Source organism: Brachypodium distachyon, chromosome 4 (genome assembly GCF_000005505.3).
Source record: "Brachypodium distachyon strain Bd21 chromosome 4, Brachypodium_distachyon_v3.0, whole genome shotgun sequence".
In the NCBI taxonomy this organism is placed as follows: Eukaryota; Viridiplantae; Streptophyta; class Magnoliopsida; order Poales; family Poaceae; genus Brachypodium; species Brachypodium distachyon.
In genome coordinates, this window is record NC_016134.3 from 36,728,547 (window position 1) to 36,743,783 (window position 15,237).

General features: G+C 44.9%; 1 protein-coding gene across 3 annotated transcripts; it reads left to right on the forward strand.

Annotated features, from left to right (window-relative positions):
* The first annotated feature begins 78 nt into the window (after positions 1-78).
* On the forward strand, positions 79-6,763 carry LOC100826183. Of its 3 annotated transcripts, none has more exons than XR_002960318.1 (11): positions 79-523; positions 605-808; positions 915-972; positions 1,140-1,202; positions 4,566-4,641; positions 4,982-5,097; positions 5,207-5,296; positions 5,377-5,508; positions 5,816-5,993; positions 6,071-6,180; positions 6,255-6,763. XR_002960318.1 is itself a non-coding variant. In XM_003578116.3 (10 exons), the coding sequence occupies exons 1-9, from the start codon at positions 204-206 to the stop codon at positions 5,942-5,944; spliced, it is 1,188 nt and encodes a 395-aa protein (XP_003578164.2). In that variant the 5' UTR covers positions 80-203; the 3' UTR covers positions 5,945-5,993; positions 6,255-6,763. The 3 variants fall into 3 exon arrangements, 1 of the variants encoding a protein (XP_003578164.2); XR_002960317.1 differs by having other exon boundaries at positions 6,117-6,180; XM_003578116.3 differs by lacking the exon at positions 6,071-6,180 and having other exon boundaries at positions 80-523.
* Positions 6,764-15,237: the final 8,474 nt, after the last annotated feature.

Sequence of the window (15,237 nt, forward strand, 5' to 3'; positions counted from 1 at the left end):
GACTGGTTGCGCACCCCAGGACGGTGCAGCCCGAAGAAATCATAAAGTAGTTAGATTAACGAAATAAAAATATTTTATAAAAAATTCTTCTTTTCACAGCAAAAACTACCGGCTGCGCCGGCGGTCTCGTGGCGAAACCACCAGCCGTCGTTGGTTCCCACTCCCCCGAGCACCTCATCACTGCGCTCCGCCTCTCGCGCTCCATGGCTTCCATGGCTTCGATGGCGGCGGCAACGTCTGCAACTCACCTCCTCTCCTCCCCAGCCGTCGCATCTCCACTGCACGTACCTTGCCGTCACCGTCGCACAGAGGCAGCAAGGAGCCTCTCCTGCCGCGCGTCGCTTGGCCCCGACGGCCTCCTGTCCGCACTCGCCGCCCCAAGACCGGCACCCGCCCGAGCGAGGACGTACCTGCGGAAGCAGTCCTGCCTCCTCTTCCCACCCCCGCGCGGCCGCCGCCCGCTCGCCGTCGTCAAGTTCCTCGGCGGCGCCTTCATCGGCGCCGTCCCCGAGGCCACCTACGGGTAGGTGGAATCCACCAAAAGTCGCAGTAATACACGATTGGTTCGGGCAGTCTTGATTTCTGTTGGGCCGCGTGGTTGCAGCTACCTGCTGGAGCTCCTGGCGCAGGAGGGCTTCCTCGTGGTGTCCGTGCCATACAACGTCACCTTCGACCACGCGGCGGCCGCGCGGGAGGTCTTCGATAGGTTTCACGGCTGCTACGACGCGCTTCTCGCGTCGGGGCTGCCGGAGGCCGGGCTAAGCGCGCTGGACATCGCGGAGCTTCCACTCTACTCGGTCGGGCACAGGTAGACCTGTCAGTATGCAGTGTCGCACACCACTTGTTCGATGCTTTGCCACTGAGGAAATTTAAAGCGTTGTTTTATTGACGGTATATTCTCCAATGAATTGCAGCAATGGTGCATTGCTTCAGCTGTTGGTGGGAAGCTACTTCTCGGAGAAGATACCAAAGGTTCACTTGGTGTTTGGTTTATCGTGGAGGCTCCACAAATTTATGTTATTTTTAATGATTCAGGGGATTGAGGAGAAAAGTTTGAATTCTTAATTCTGTATATTTTCTTGATAATAGTGATTATTGTTCTGATTCTTCCCTTTTATTATTGGATTCTGATCATTCAGGCTAATGCCATTGTCTCATTCAACAATAGACCCGCTTCGGAAGCTGTTCCTTACTTTGAGCAGGTATTTGATCTACGTTCTAGCACATTGCATTGTAGTTACCTTATTGGGAATGGGACTAGCTATTCTCTTCCATGCCTTATTGTAACTAACTGAAATATGGGGCTGAAGTGAAGTATATCCCAATTTAGCACAATTTAACAGGGAAACTAAAAAAGAGTCTTGGTCATTTAGCACATATTTTCAGACCGGGTGTTTGATTTATTGGTAATTTTTATACTGAAGTATGACAATCCGATGCATTTGTCTATTTGCTTTTGCATTGTAGTTACCTTATGTTTGAATGGAAGTAGCTATTCTCTTCCACGGCTTATTGTAACTAACTGAAATATGGGGCGGAAGTTAAATATATCCCAATTTAGCACAATTTAAGAGGGGAAAAAAATGTCTTGGTCATTTAGCACATGTTTTCAGACTGAGCATTTGATTTGTTGGTAATTTTTATACTGAAGTATGACAATCCGATGCATTTGTCTATTTGCTTGCTTTTGCATAGGCTTACAAGAAAAAAGTTGTTATATTTTACATTTTACAACTTGGTCAAATTACCAGCTGATGTCCTGTGCTTTGTACATTCGGACCTATGCACAAATATGTAGCTAAACTCTTGAAGTTACTTACGGCTTGTCCTATTTGTGCAAAGTAGTTGATTTTAAGTTCAGTAACTTAAAATCAACTACTTTGCACAAATATGTAGCTTAGCTCTCGGAGTTAGCTTAAGGCTTGTCCCATTTGAGACATAGGTCAAGACATATCTGGGCCAAAAAAAGGTTAATGAGATAATTTGGTAGAGAGGTTCAAGTCTTCTTGTTAGTACCTGTACAAAAATTAAAACAGGGTTTTGACTATTGGTAACTGTCTTTGTATGAATAAGCGCCTAGCAGTTGCCACTATGTCTATAAATTGATCCATTGCATTGAACTATTCTACTCCCTCCGTCCCATATTAAGTGACTCAAATTTGCCCAAATATGAATGTATATATACCCAAAAGCGTCTAGATACATGTAATATTTTGTCACTTAATATGGGACGGAGGGAGTAGCAAAGGTGGTGCCGAGGTGGGACACTGAGTCTGGTCAACACAAATATTTTTCTGCAGAACAACTTGAAGTAATGCGTTTTTAGTAACTTGTTTTCTTAGTCTTTCGAGGTAATTATAAGGTCATAATGCAGATTCAAATATCTTTAAAAAAACTCAGATTCAATACACATCCAAAAGTTTGACCTGCCTGCATTGCCATTTTAGAATTTTGGAATCGAGCGGTTTTTGCTCATTATGGTTCAGATCAGGCATTTGTGAATTGACTCACAGTTGATGCTGAAGTGTGTTTGGAAACAATTTACATTCTTATAGGCCTATAAGCCCCACCACAGCTGGCCTTTATTTGAACTGTGTGCATGTAATACAATACCTGCAATTCCTTCCAAACCCACTCAATCCTTTCACATGACTAATTTTTGTCGTGCAAAACACACGTGTTCCTGTCATTGCACTACAGCCACTGTTGGCTTGTGTTTGGTTGGGCACCGAGGTTTTCTGTTGAGGGGATGAGCTGAGTTCTTTGCAGTTTGTGTCTTAACACAGCTTGCTGCTCCATGCTTTGAAGTACAGAGCGTGAAAAGCTAAGAAAAACAGTATTAATTATTATGTTTCAGATATGAGACTAGAACATTCTGCCAGAACATATTTAACACTTGTAAAGTTGCTATCAATTAAAGCAAACACTGTGCACACAATGTTGCTCCCACCCAATATGTTCGAGTCTCACGTGTACCTTAATTTCTATGGGAGATGCAGTAAGTCCCCCTCACGTAAAAAAACTGGGTCTTATAAGTATTAGAATATTAGCACGTCATCTTAGGGACATGTGCAATGCTGCTTGATGATTCATTTTCGACATAGAAACTTATGTTAAGAACTGGTCTTGGTGCTGAGTCTGCTGAAAACGTTATCTATTACTATATATTAAATTGGAGTTGGTGGTGATTGCCGCGGGCGCCGTACGTCAACTTCATTAAATTTACATGAGTATGCCACCGCGCCCCCTCCCTTCGTGTAAAAAAAACCTCTCTCTTGTCTTCTTGACCAGCGCTCGCCGCCTCCTCCGACTGCTGCTTCTCCTCCCTCCGCCGCAAGCCTCGCGTCTTGTTCTGCACGCCGCAGCCGCCCTCCTCCTCTGCGAGCGCCGTCTCCGCCGGCAAAGATCTATGGACGGCCCGTCGCCGCCGCGCTCCTCCCCTACGCACGCCGTCATGGAGACTGGATGCGCCGCCGCCGCCATGGATAATAAACGGTCTGAGAGAGAGTCGATGAGCCAGTCCATCGGGGAAGATGAGGTGGACGAACCGTGGAGATGAGAGAGAGGCGACGTGTCTCTGAAGTCGCTCGCGCACGCGAAAGTCAACCATGGCCGCCGAGGCAGCAACAGCAGAAGAGGCGCCGCATGAAGCGGCGGCGGCCCTCGCGAGCTCGCTGCAGCCGCACATGGCCTTGGCCTTCTTTGCGTTGGCTGCGTGCACCGTGGCGAGATCGGCAGAATCGGAGCGTCGCCCCTCTTCCATGACCATGCCCCATTCCCTCTTCCCCGACCACGGTGTGCCCCAATTGCCCTGTCTCTAGAGGCGAAGCACCTCAGCTAACGAGGCGCAGTCCGGCGAGATCCAGGCAGAGACAAGGAGATGTGGGGTCAGTGAGGACAGAACGATCCACTGCCTTGTGCTTCACCTCTCGTGAGCTCCTCATTCAGATTCATTCCTTGATTCAACAAATCAATGAACTCAGCCTCTATTAGGACATAGGGCGATGGAGATTTTTTTTCCTTTTTTCTGAGATTCTGTTTTGGTTGTTTGTTCTTTCCAGATATTTGTTCTTGCATTTTTCTATGACAGATCTTGTTACTTTCCGTTCATGGTTCAGATGTTTCTTCCAAATGCTCATGTTTCTGATCTTGTTTCATTTAGTTCTTGCAATTAGTTCATGGTCAGGGAAGACAAAGAGGAAAGGGAGATTACAATTACAATATTATAAAACCATAAGAGGAGGAATAGCAGGAAGAGATTTGGCCAATCTGAGTCAGCCCAACCTGATTTGATTTCCCAATCAATAAGTATCTTTTGCATCTATTGTACGAGGCCACACCTTGTGTATTTATATACATGTACTCACATCCTTCAGATTTTTAGTGTGTTAGATTTATATGCTTTAGGCCAGGAAGATTAGAATCCTTAGATAGTGTATATAAGTGACGACCATCTTGTGTTTGGGCCGGCATTTCCACTAGTATTCTTAGTTTGTTGCCTTGTGCTCTCTTCTGTTTGTTGTTGTTTGATTATTCACTCCTTGATAGCATTTTTTTTAATGCAGATAGGCCCACTCTTTAGTCAACTAATGCCTATGATGGAGGTGTCACCTGTATATTCTGTGGCAAGAGATGCATCAGGTTTCACAACATTTGCGAGCTATATTACTTAAGTTTCACGAAAAAAAACTGTGGTTTGCCACTAACCCTCCATGTCAATCAAACGATGTAAAATAACAAGCTCACTGAGCTTGATGATAAACTAATTGTTAACTAGTCTTTTGTAGCTTCTAAAGTTCCAGTTCTTCATGTTATTGCAGTTTTGTTGCTATGCTTCGAGATTTTCTGTTATTTCCCTGACATGTTAGAAACATGTAGTGTCAAAATCATTTGATTGCTGGAAGGATTAGAACAATATATAAGAGCATGCTAATTGTCATGAACTGTTTTCATAGTAAGATGTGTTGTCATAACTTTGTAGGAGATGCATGGAAGGCCTTATTTGATTTAGCTGGAGGTCTGATACGGGAGTACGACCAAGAAGCTATGGTATCCATGACCAAATTTGTTGATCAGTTACCATCGGTGATGAATCAGGTACTATATGAACCTTTATTTCGCTACCCAAACGTGCTTCTACGACATGTTTCATACATATATACCTCTTTAATCGTGAACGTATATATGTTTCCTATGTAATTTACAGGTTACAGAAGGTGTGTCTGAATTCAAACCAACACCACCTGAGAACCGTGAATTCTGCAAGAACTCCTACAGTGTACCAAATACATTATTGGTAGTGTTGAAAAACTTGCACTTAGCCAAACTCTTCTGTTCTAATTTTGTATTTATTAATGTTCCATTTATATACTGCAGGTGAAATTTAGCATTGATGGTATTGACGATACAGATATAATCGAGGACATCTTGAGACCCCGGGTAGACTCAATTGGTGGACAAATAAAAAAGGTCATACTGTCGGGAACACATCTAACTCCATGTATACAGGTACTGATGGTCATATCTCATATTCTTCATCTGCAAATTTCATGATGGTGCAGAATGCGGTCATATAGAACTCTGTAATATCTGCATGAGGCTCATGTTGTTAGGGGCCATTCACCAACTATAGTTCCTACATGGTGCTATCGCTAGAACACAAGAAGATATTTGTAGATGAACGGGGAATATAACCATTTGGTATTCTCGGATCACTGGGATGTAAAAGACAACTTGCCCTTTTCTATGTAATACCATTTATGTACATGTCATTATTGTTTATGTCTGCCGGACACTAATTATAGCTATACTACAGGATGTGAAATGGCAGGTCGGTTCAGAATACACTCCAGCGGATGCTCTTGCCCAGGGTTTAAAATCATTAGCCCTCAATGAGACTAGAGTCCTCTCAAGAACTATCTCTGATTGGTTGAGATCCCTTTAGAACTCTAATTACTATCTGTCTATTGAAGTTCAGAATGCTGCTTCCGAAGGTATGCAATACTACTGTATCTTGAATTCATAATAGTCAATTCGCAACCATTCAACGGACTTCTATACCTTTGCATAGCTCTGTGGTGTAAAAACTGGGGACCATTGCTTGCTTACTCATGCAGTTACTACATTGGACATCATTTTACACACATCGGAGATAGAGCTGCAGAAATATCTGTAGAAACTGTAATACTATCTAGTCTTCATTCAGTTAACGTTGGCTCATGCATCAGAAACATTTTACCGGTTCTCACTTCCAGGATGCAATTGACTGTGCTGTGGGGGTCGCCATTGCAAGGAGACATTGGAATAAGTACCTATAGCACCTAAGGGTGATGCATTTGGACCGAGTTGGGTTGGTCATGCATGCTCACCGACATGCCCAACTACTATCTGATCAAGATTGGGGAGTTGGCCAAAGTGTTTGGACTCTAGTCAGGCTATACCATGCATTTAACCAAAAATCTAACAGAACAATTGATCCAATCTCAAGTATGGCACCACCGGGGCTGAGTTGGCGGTATGTACCTTGCAGCAGGCAGACAACCCTGTCAATGCACGGCCTTCAGCTGGCTGGCATTGTACGTGTGTAATACAACGATATACGGCATATGCAGATTGTCATGTTATAATTTCTGTATAGCTCAAACACTTGGTACAGTTTTGTATACTTCGTTGAATGTCAAGGATGCTTGTAAGTTGTAATGCGCAATTCTGCAGTAAGCCTAGCTGGCCCAAATTTAGCGGCACTGATGAAAATTTGTATGAATTGCTAAAAGCTCGGGTAGCCGGATACCATCTGGGACCAGATCTCTTGCGCGAGATGACAAACTATGCTCCACTGTCAGACCAAAGCTTGGACGCACTGATTAGACGGGGCACCCATACCATCTGACAACTGCCGCGCCCGCACGGAGATCCCAGGCCGATCTTTCACCGGCGGCCGCTAGCGGTTTTCGGGACGTGCGCCGAAAGTGGAATCGAATGATCAGCGAACGTTGGATCCAGGATCATAGGGCATGGGGTATCTCTGCAAGACAAACCCGTGCGTGAGGATGGATCCAGGATCGATCAGTTTCCTGCTCTCCGGCGGCCTGTCTGGTTCTCCTCGGTGTCCGGCCGGAAAATGTATTTTTTGCCTTGTGATTTTTTTTCTTTCTAGAATGTTTTTGCCTTGTGATCTTCTGCCCTGCATGGACGCCCTTTTGTGAAGGACGAGTCTAATTGTACTAGTTCTCAGTTCCCATTTTTGAGATATCATGGTTGAGTCTTCAGAGTTGATTGCCTGGATCACAGCATGGTTGTGTGATAACCAGGCATGAATTAACCTGCAGCTAATGAAGCAAATTTGTAGCAAGGAGGATAGCTTACGCTTCTGCATGAGCGACATGACAACATCGTTGGCAGTAGTGGTAGAAGCCTGAAGCCCGAAGCCTGAATTTTATTGAGGTTGAGAAATTGGCCAGATTGACTTCTATGGGACCCCCGAGACCTGTAGCATGAGAGGGAGAGTAAGAAGAATCTGTGTAGCAGATCACATCAGGACGGTTGTGTGCTCCGTTCGGCATGGAACCGTCAGGAGAATCTGCATACAAAGCTTGAATATGAGAGATGCAAGGTGCTTTAGTTATGTGCAGAATAGAGTTATCCCCTAAACATCAACTCGTTTGGCACCCATTATTTGAGCCTAGAATTCTGTAATGCATTTTGGATTCCAGAAACCAACTTGTTTGCCTAGCGCGGAATTGGATATAAGAATTCAATCTGAAATTTCATTAAATCACACTATAACTAACCACAATTCGCTCTAAAAACCATCATTTCTCTTTATTGTCTCTCTACAAATTCATGTGACAGACAAACATGATTTTTTATCCGGAATTCAAATTAAACCAAATAAAATCCTATTAAAATATTCATTTCATTTTATTTCGACAAAATGAAATGAAATGGGTGATACAAAATGAGCTAACTCTATTTAGAAATGAAATGAAATGAAATGGTTTTTGGCTTTTTAAATATGCCAAAATTGGATGTTCCACATGTGCCACCAGCATTTCCGTGGCAAATGCCAGATCGACCGACAAAGCGATAACCCAATTTTTTTAATGAAAAAACATAGCAAAGTTATACAGCAGAAACCTCTTATGGAGCTCAGGCCCCATTGAACCTGAATTTTTATTATTATTTAGAAACCATATTTAGAAGTTTCTGAAAAAAAATGCATACACTTGCATGAATTTGCAATAGGCACTTAAATCCATCTCTCTCTTTTTTGCGTAGCTTACATGTTAAATTATGCTTAAAGAAATTTTACGCATATGTATTATATACATCCATATGTACATTTAGAGGTCAGATCTGGTAAGACCAGTGATGAATCACTTAATGCACAATTAAACCTATATGCGCATTTTCAAACTTAGCACGCACTATTAACACATTTCACATGCTTTTAGAGCATCTTCAAGAGCTTTCCCAAATCTCATCTCTCAAATCCCTATAGGTGCTTTCCTATCCCAAATTCTCTCCCCGAATTTTCTATTCTCTCCGCTAGATTTTCCAAATATCATCCCCGAAACCAATTTGAGGGACGGCTGGAGTTGGGAAACCAGATAGGGCTTCTGCTGAAGAGCATTTTTGGGCCAAATTCTTTATATTTAGCTATTGGACACCGGATAAGGTTTCTCTTGGAGATGCTCTTATGCTTCTCCAATACTCTGTCCGAAACTTCTAAAAAAAATTTTTTGACGAAAAAAGCTTCTAAAATATCAAACATCTCCTCCCACTGTACATATGTTTCTTTCGGAGCAACAATTAGGCGAAGGAAATAGAAGATGTCAAGTGCCTTGCCCATGTATCCATGCGTCCACGTGCAGAGAAGTCCGGAGGGAGAAACCCTCGGGCTGATTAATTTGTCTACAGTACAGCATACTAGAGTACAGTACTCTTTGGCAACTCGGCACTCAAGAGCAACTTAAACATGCATATATTGACTACTGTGTGCACGCTAGTATGACATATTTTGAAGTTAAATGCATCACGCATGACGATCGACAGCTCGGCGCGCATGCATGTTCCTCTGTCGATCGGAGGCAATCCAAGAGATACCAACCAATGCTCCCTACTCGTGAACCATGATATTTAATCACATTTGACTGAGAGTATTGTTTCCTATTTTGCTTAACTAATTTATATATAAACTCTGGGGAAGGGCAAAAACGTGACATGTGTGTCGTGAAACCGCTTTAGCCATAATCTGTTAAACATGTACAGTTTTTCCTGTACTTAATGAATTGCAGTGAATCGTGCTTGGCCGTAAAAAAAACCGCTTCAGCAAGTAAATGGACCATTTGTGTTCAGTTTCGACATCTGAAAGGCTAAAAGCATAAGAAAAAGTTGAGAGATGTTTTGCGTACTTTCGAAAAACTGAGGGACGGGATTTTTTTTCTTAGTTTTTTCTATAGAATTATAAAGAGTAAAATGCATTAGAAGTCCTAATTCTTTTGTAAAGGTTCCAAGTTAGTCCTAATTCTTTGAAACTGCACGTTTAAGTCCCAATTGTTTCATAAGTGGTTCATCATAGGTTCTAATGTGGCTCAGATGCGTGTCTGTTGCTGACGTGGCTACTTGGGCCAACATGTCATGTGACAAGGTGGAATCTCATTTGCAAAAAAAAACCTTCCTCCTTCTCTTCTCTGTCCCACACCTCTCCTCTTTCTCTTCCCCACTGGTTCCCTTCTTGCCCGAAGCGCTCTCTCCCGAGTTCCCCCTCGAGCTTCTTTCTGGCTGCTCCTTCTCTCGTTGTTGGTGACATCGTTGAGCTCATCCTAGGCCAGTGAACCTCGCCATCGCAACCACTTAGTCGCGCCGCATTTACAACCGCAAGCCGCAACTCCTAGCATGCTTTCTGCAGCCTGGAACGCGAACGGCATGGCCGCTTTCCAGTGTGTGTCTGCGTGCCGCCACCTTGTACCGCCGCGGCCAACGACTTCCCCGAGCCACGAGACCTTGCCCACAAGCTCCGCCTCATCGCCGTGTGATTCCCAGCCTAAGGAATCGTCAGCAAGAGCCGCGAATAGCTGCCATCGTGGTCGTCTTCCTTGACTCCGGTGTCGAGCCGCCGCTGCTCGATCTCCTCCTTCGGCAAGGTCTGGACTTCACCGCCACCTTTCTTTGCTCCGCGAAGATGTCATGAAGCCTCTAGTGGTCTTCCCCAAGCCCTGATCGTCCCGAGCTGTCCCCGCGCTGTTCCCTTGCCTCGGCCGCTGCCGCCGTTCCCCGCTCGGGACCTCCTCTGACAGATGGAGGCAGTGATGAGGGAGATCCCGCACTGGAGTGGCCCAACGATGGCAAAGCGGCGGTGGCCGGTGGTGGTCTTCGTGGCGGGGCTGCTCAGGGTCGCGCCGGGCTCGGTCGAGGGTGGCGGCAGCTTCGAGTGTGCAGCGGGGCCAAGCGGAGGGAGATAGCGAGCGGAGATGATGCGGAGCTTGAGGAGGGGTTGCAGCGGGCTCAGCAATCTCGCAGGAGCTCATGGCTCAGGGTGGGAGAAGAACAGGGGAAGAGGGCTTCGGGTGGGAAGAAATGAGGGAGCAGAGAGCTGGCGGGAGAGAAGAAAGAAAGAGGCAAGGGTTCTATAAAAAAGAGTCCACCTTGTCACCTGACATGTGGGCCAAGTAGTCACGTCGGCAGCAGACACGCGCTCGAACCATGTTAGGACCTGTGATGAATCACTTATGAAACAATTAGAACTCAAACGTGCAGTTTCAAAGAACTAGGACTAATTTAGGACCTTTACGAAAAAATTAGGACCTCTGATGCATTTTACTCAATTATTAAAAAAAAATCCAAAGGCATCAGAGACTCACAGTCCAACAACCGCAGGCTGGGCCTAAATAATACACGTGCCTGATCACACATACATCAGTCTAAATGTGTAATCAGATTGTTAATTCTGCAAACAGATTTGCCTTGCACCAAAGATTATCTGAAACTTTATTTGTGGTTGGACATTTCTTTCAATCAAGTTGCTCATAATTTTTAAAATGGGTGTGGTTATTTCTCAGTCGTCTGATTTTTAAGCAAAAGGTTTCAATTTAAGTTGACACATTAGAACCATTGGATTGAGATCGAAATGTCATCTCCACTTCTTCTCTCAAATGAAGCCGTTTGATTAAAATAACGGACAAACAAGTCGACCGATATGTAACTAAATCAGGCAACTACTCTACAACAAAGTCGTTTAAAAATATACAACTATTTCTTAGTTGACTTATAAATAGAAGCTGCCTTCTACAAATCACCAAACAAAGAGAGGTATCGTTGTGTCCCCTTATCTCATCTCTCTTGGCCAAATTAAGCTGATCCAACATGGCACATTGTACGCCCACTCTGCAAGTTTGTCGTTCTTAACAACCAAATCCAGCTGACGGCGTGCCAATCCTGAGTATTATTGCCAACACGAGACCCGGGTTCAGTTTCCACCAAACGATCACGCCGAATGTATTGACAATTTGACACAGCTAAATATACATGCACACACCACGGGGAGAAAAAATCATGCAGATCGACGTCGATAGACAAAAGTACTGACAGCATAGCATGCATCGTTTTGTAATAAAGAAATCTTGTTATCTTACTATCTTACAAACAATCGTTTGAAATATTGGCCGTCGACTAGTCGCAACATTGCGCCGTTTTGATCGGGTGATACACGTACATGCATGTTCGTTCAACAGTTAGCTAGTGACCAAATAATTTCACAGACTACGCGTAGGTCACTAACTTGTGTCTGCATACATACGTCTATGCATGTATGGATGGATCCACGTGTTTGGCAGCTCCGTCCACGATTCCAAGGATGTATGGTCGAAATATTACATGACGCATTTTACACATAGATGTATCTGTATTTAGATAAATTTAAGATAAGTAATATTGGTTCAAGGAAATAGCTGGGCAAGATTAATAGCACAGCCGGCTGCGGGCTGTACTACTTTGCCATGTCTCTGAAGTCATCTTACAGCCTGCTGCAGTATCAGGGGCGGAGCACAGAGGAACACTGGTGTCAGCTTCATTTGATTGGTGTCATTTCTTATAAATGGATGATATGTTTTACTAATTTGCAAAGAGATTGCAGCAACCCATTGGTGTCAACTGACACCACAAGTACAACGTAGCTCCGCCCCTGTGCAGTATAATAGGTTGGTTATTAAGCTGGCTGTACTGACTATTTAAATATTTAGTGATTGCATATAAAAATAGTTATTGTGACACACGGGAACGCAACGGCCGGGAGTAACGCTAGCATCCGGCTGCAAGCGGGCTGATGCTTTTCGGTCCCGTGCTGTAGCCAGGCGACTCTGGTGTCGCCCTTTCCATCCTTTCTCTCCTCGTTTCTCGTTCTTCCGTTGAAATTTTGATGACGTGGTATCCTTGCAGCCGGCTGACTGCGCTTATTATTCCTGCTCTAAAATGGTCTCACTGCAGCCAAGCGGGCGAAGCCAGTGTACCACTGCCACGGTGCCACCCCACATGCTTCAAGTGCTTGTCTATAAACCACCTCACTGTAGCACGTGCCACCGGGCCGGGCTAGCTAAGCTAGCTAGCACACTAGCAGCTCCTTCGTAATTAACCTTTGGATTAACCTTTTTATTTATGCTGCTGGTTGTGTGCGTACGCTGACGTTTCAGTTCATCGATCCGTGGGCAATAGACGGACCTAAATTAAAAAGCCATGCAACTCGATCGATCCAGCTAATACACATGGATTGTACATTAAGCTATAGCTAGCTAGCACGTACACGTGCATGTCGCATCAACGAGACAACTGTTGCAATGTTAGGAGAACAACCAGTATCTTCCCCATCTGTCCAAAACTGGACATACGAGGGTCCAAATGAAAAAACAACAACACAATGGAAACTCTCAATTGTCCAAATTCTGTCCACCTCCCCCATTTCTTCCTCAAATTTGAGGAAAGAATAGGAACCCTCCATTCCTTGTCGGCTCCACCTGTCATCCAGATTTTCTCTCTTCTTTCTTCTTTCCTCTCTCTCTGGCTCAATCCGTGCCGCCGCCTCCTCTCCTGCTGCTCCGCACCGCCGCCTCCTCTCCTCTTGTCACCGGATCTGCCGCCGCCGCCCCCTCATCTCCCCCCGTCGCTGGATCGGCCACCCCCTCCTCATCTCCCCCCGTCGTTGGATCGGCCACCCCCTCCTTATCCCCTCCCACTGCTGCTGACCCTCCTCCTCCACCTCCCTTTCCTCTGTGCCCCGCCGCCACGCTCGCTGGTCGAGCTCCCCGTCGTCCGCTTCCCTTCCTCGGTGCCCCGCCACTGCGCTCGCCGGCTGCCTCAATTCCTCTGCCGCAGGGGATGTGGGGACACATGGGAGGGAGCGGATGCAGTCACTGATTTGCTGCTAGTGTGGAAGGGGCCGAGCTCCGCCAACCATGGTTCCAGATCAGAGCCGGATGCTCTCAGTCGCCTGCAACTTCTTCAAGAGGCAGTCCTCCCGGTGCAATGTTGTATCATGTGAGTCCGTTGTGTTTTGCACACGCACATTGCCTTGGCTTGATCCATTATACAGGGCAGCTCTTATACAGTGATGAACATGAACTGATGTTTGAACTACTGCTCATAATTTTTCTGTGAATGTTGTAGTGCTGCTTTGCCCGCTTCTTTGGTTTGTTGCCATGCGATGTATGTTCATGTATTTATCTCAATCCTTTTAATCGGAAATACATGTTGGCATGCATTCCAGAACAATGGCAAGCCGTACCCTTGTGGCTTTCAAAATGAATTCCCAGCAAGAAAAACTGTATAGTGGCTTAAAATCTTGACAATTTCAGATTGAAAGAGGTTGCTGGAGATGCAGATATACGGTGCATATATAGGCTGCAGAATCATATGACATTATGGTGTGCAAATCATGTTCGAAGTTGCAAACTAGAATTAAAATGCAAAAGAAATAAAAAAGACAATTGTCAAATGGGGGTTTCCTTTGGACAACTTGGTATTTTACTCATCCCCATTTGTTCAAAAATTACTCAAATGAACAAATGGGAAATATAAATGGGAGTTATCCCTTGGAGATGCCCTTAGCGATCCACCTGGGGGATTCGACCAATTTATGCTTGGATGGTCACATGCATGCATATATAGCTAGATCCCAGCTTTTCCTTGAGATCTGTCTGTCATGCATGTATCTGATCCGGGACACCAATAATTAACCACGATCACATGAGTACATGACATATCTAATCTTGTAATCGGTTTTATCCAGAACAAGGCTAGCTAGTCTTTGATGCTTCCGTTGACCGTTTTGTTATCCTCGTCCCAGCGCGCGCCGAACCGACGCGCGTTGCTGCAAGCAAAGGACCGGCGATCCCGGCCGATTGTTTTCACCTGCACGTGCTGCAGTACGCCCCTGCATATTCCTGCTCCCCTTGACGGTCAGTCAGTTATATCACACGCATATGCTCTATCCGTTTTACAATTCTTGTCTCAAAATTGTTCAAAAATGGACATATCTATTTCTAAAAAGTGTCTAAATACATGTAATATTTTGACAAGAATTATGGAACGGAGAGAATAACTCTCAGTACAGGCCTCTCTTTTTTTTAAAAAAAAACTCACAGTCCATGCATTATATGGATTCATTCATGCCATGCTATCTTATGCGCGTTGATCCGCGGGCGTCGATTGTACTAATTTATTCATCTCAATGATTCACTATCGTCCATGGTCGAGACGCTGGGTATCACGAACTCAAGCCTCATTCGTTTCATAGGAATCACGGGAAAATCAAAGGATTCAGGATTCTTGAAATTTTTTTGCTGTAGATGCATTCGTTTCACGGAAAACAAGCAAGTCGATTCCTTAGGAATCTCGTGGAATTACTTTATTTTTGGAGAAAAATGAACATTAGGTCCAACCTCTTTTTTCATAGGGATGAAGTTGGACCGATTGCTTAGGATGGCAAGTGCCACCTCATAGCAATCCTAAATTTTGCTATTTTTCTACGTTTGGTTTCCTTTGAACCAAACGAGCCCTCGAAAGGAGATCTTACCAAAAGATCCACACGGCGCACCGGAGAAAACCGGCCGGGCATATGTGCTTCATCATGTAGCAAGTGGATCGGATGACCACGTGCGCGTGTCTCAGGTCTGTACCCAGCCGCGCACGGCGGCATTGATGAGGGCCGGCCCCGCCGCGGGCACGGAAGAATGCGCAATTGCCGTA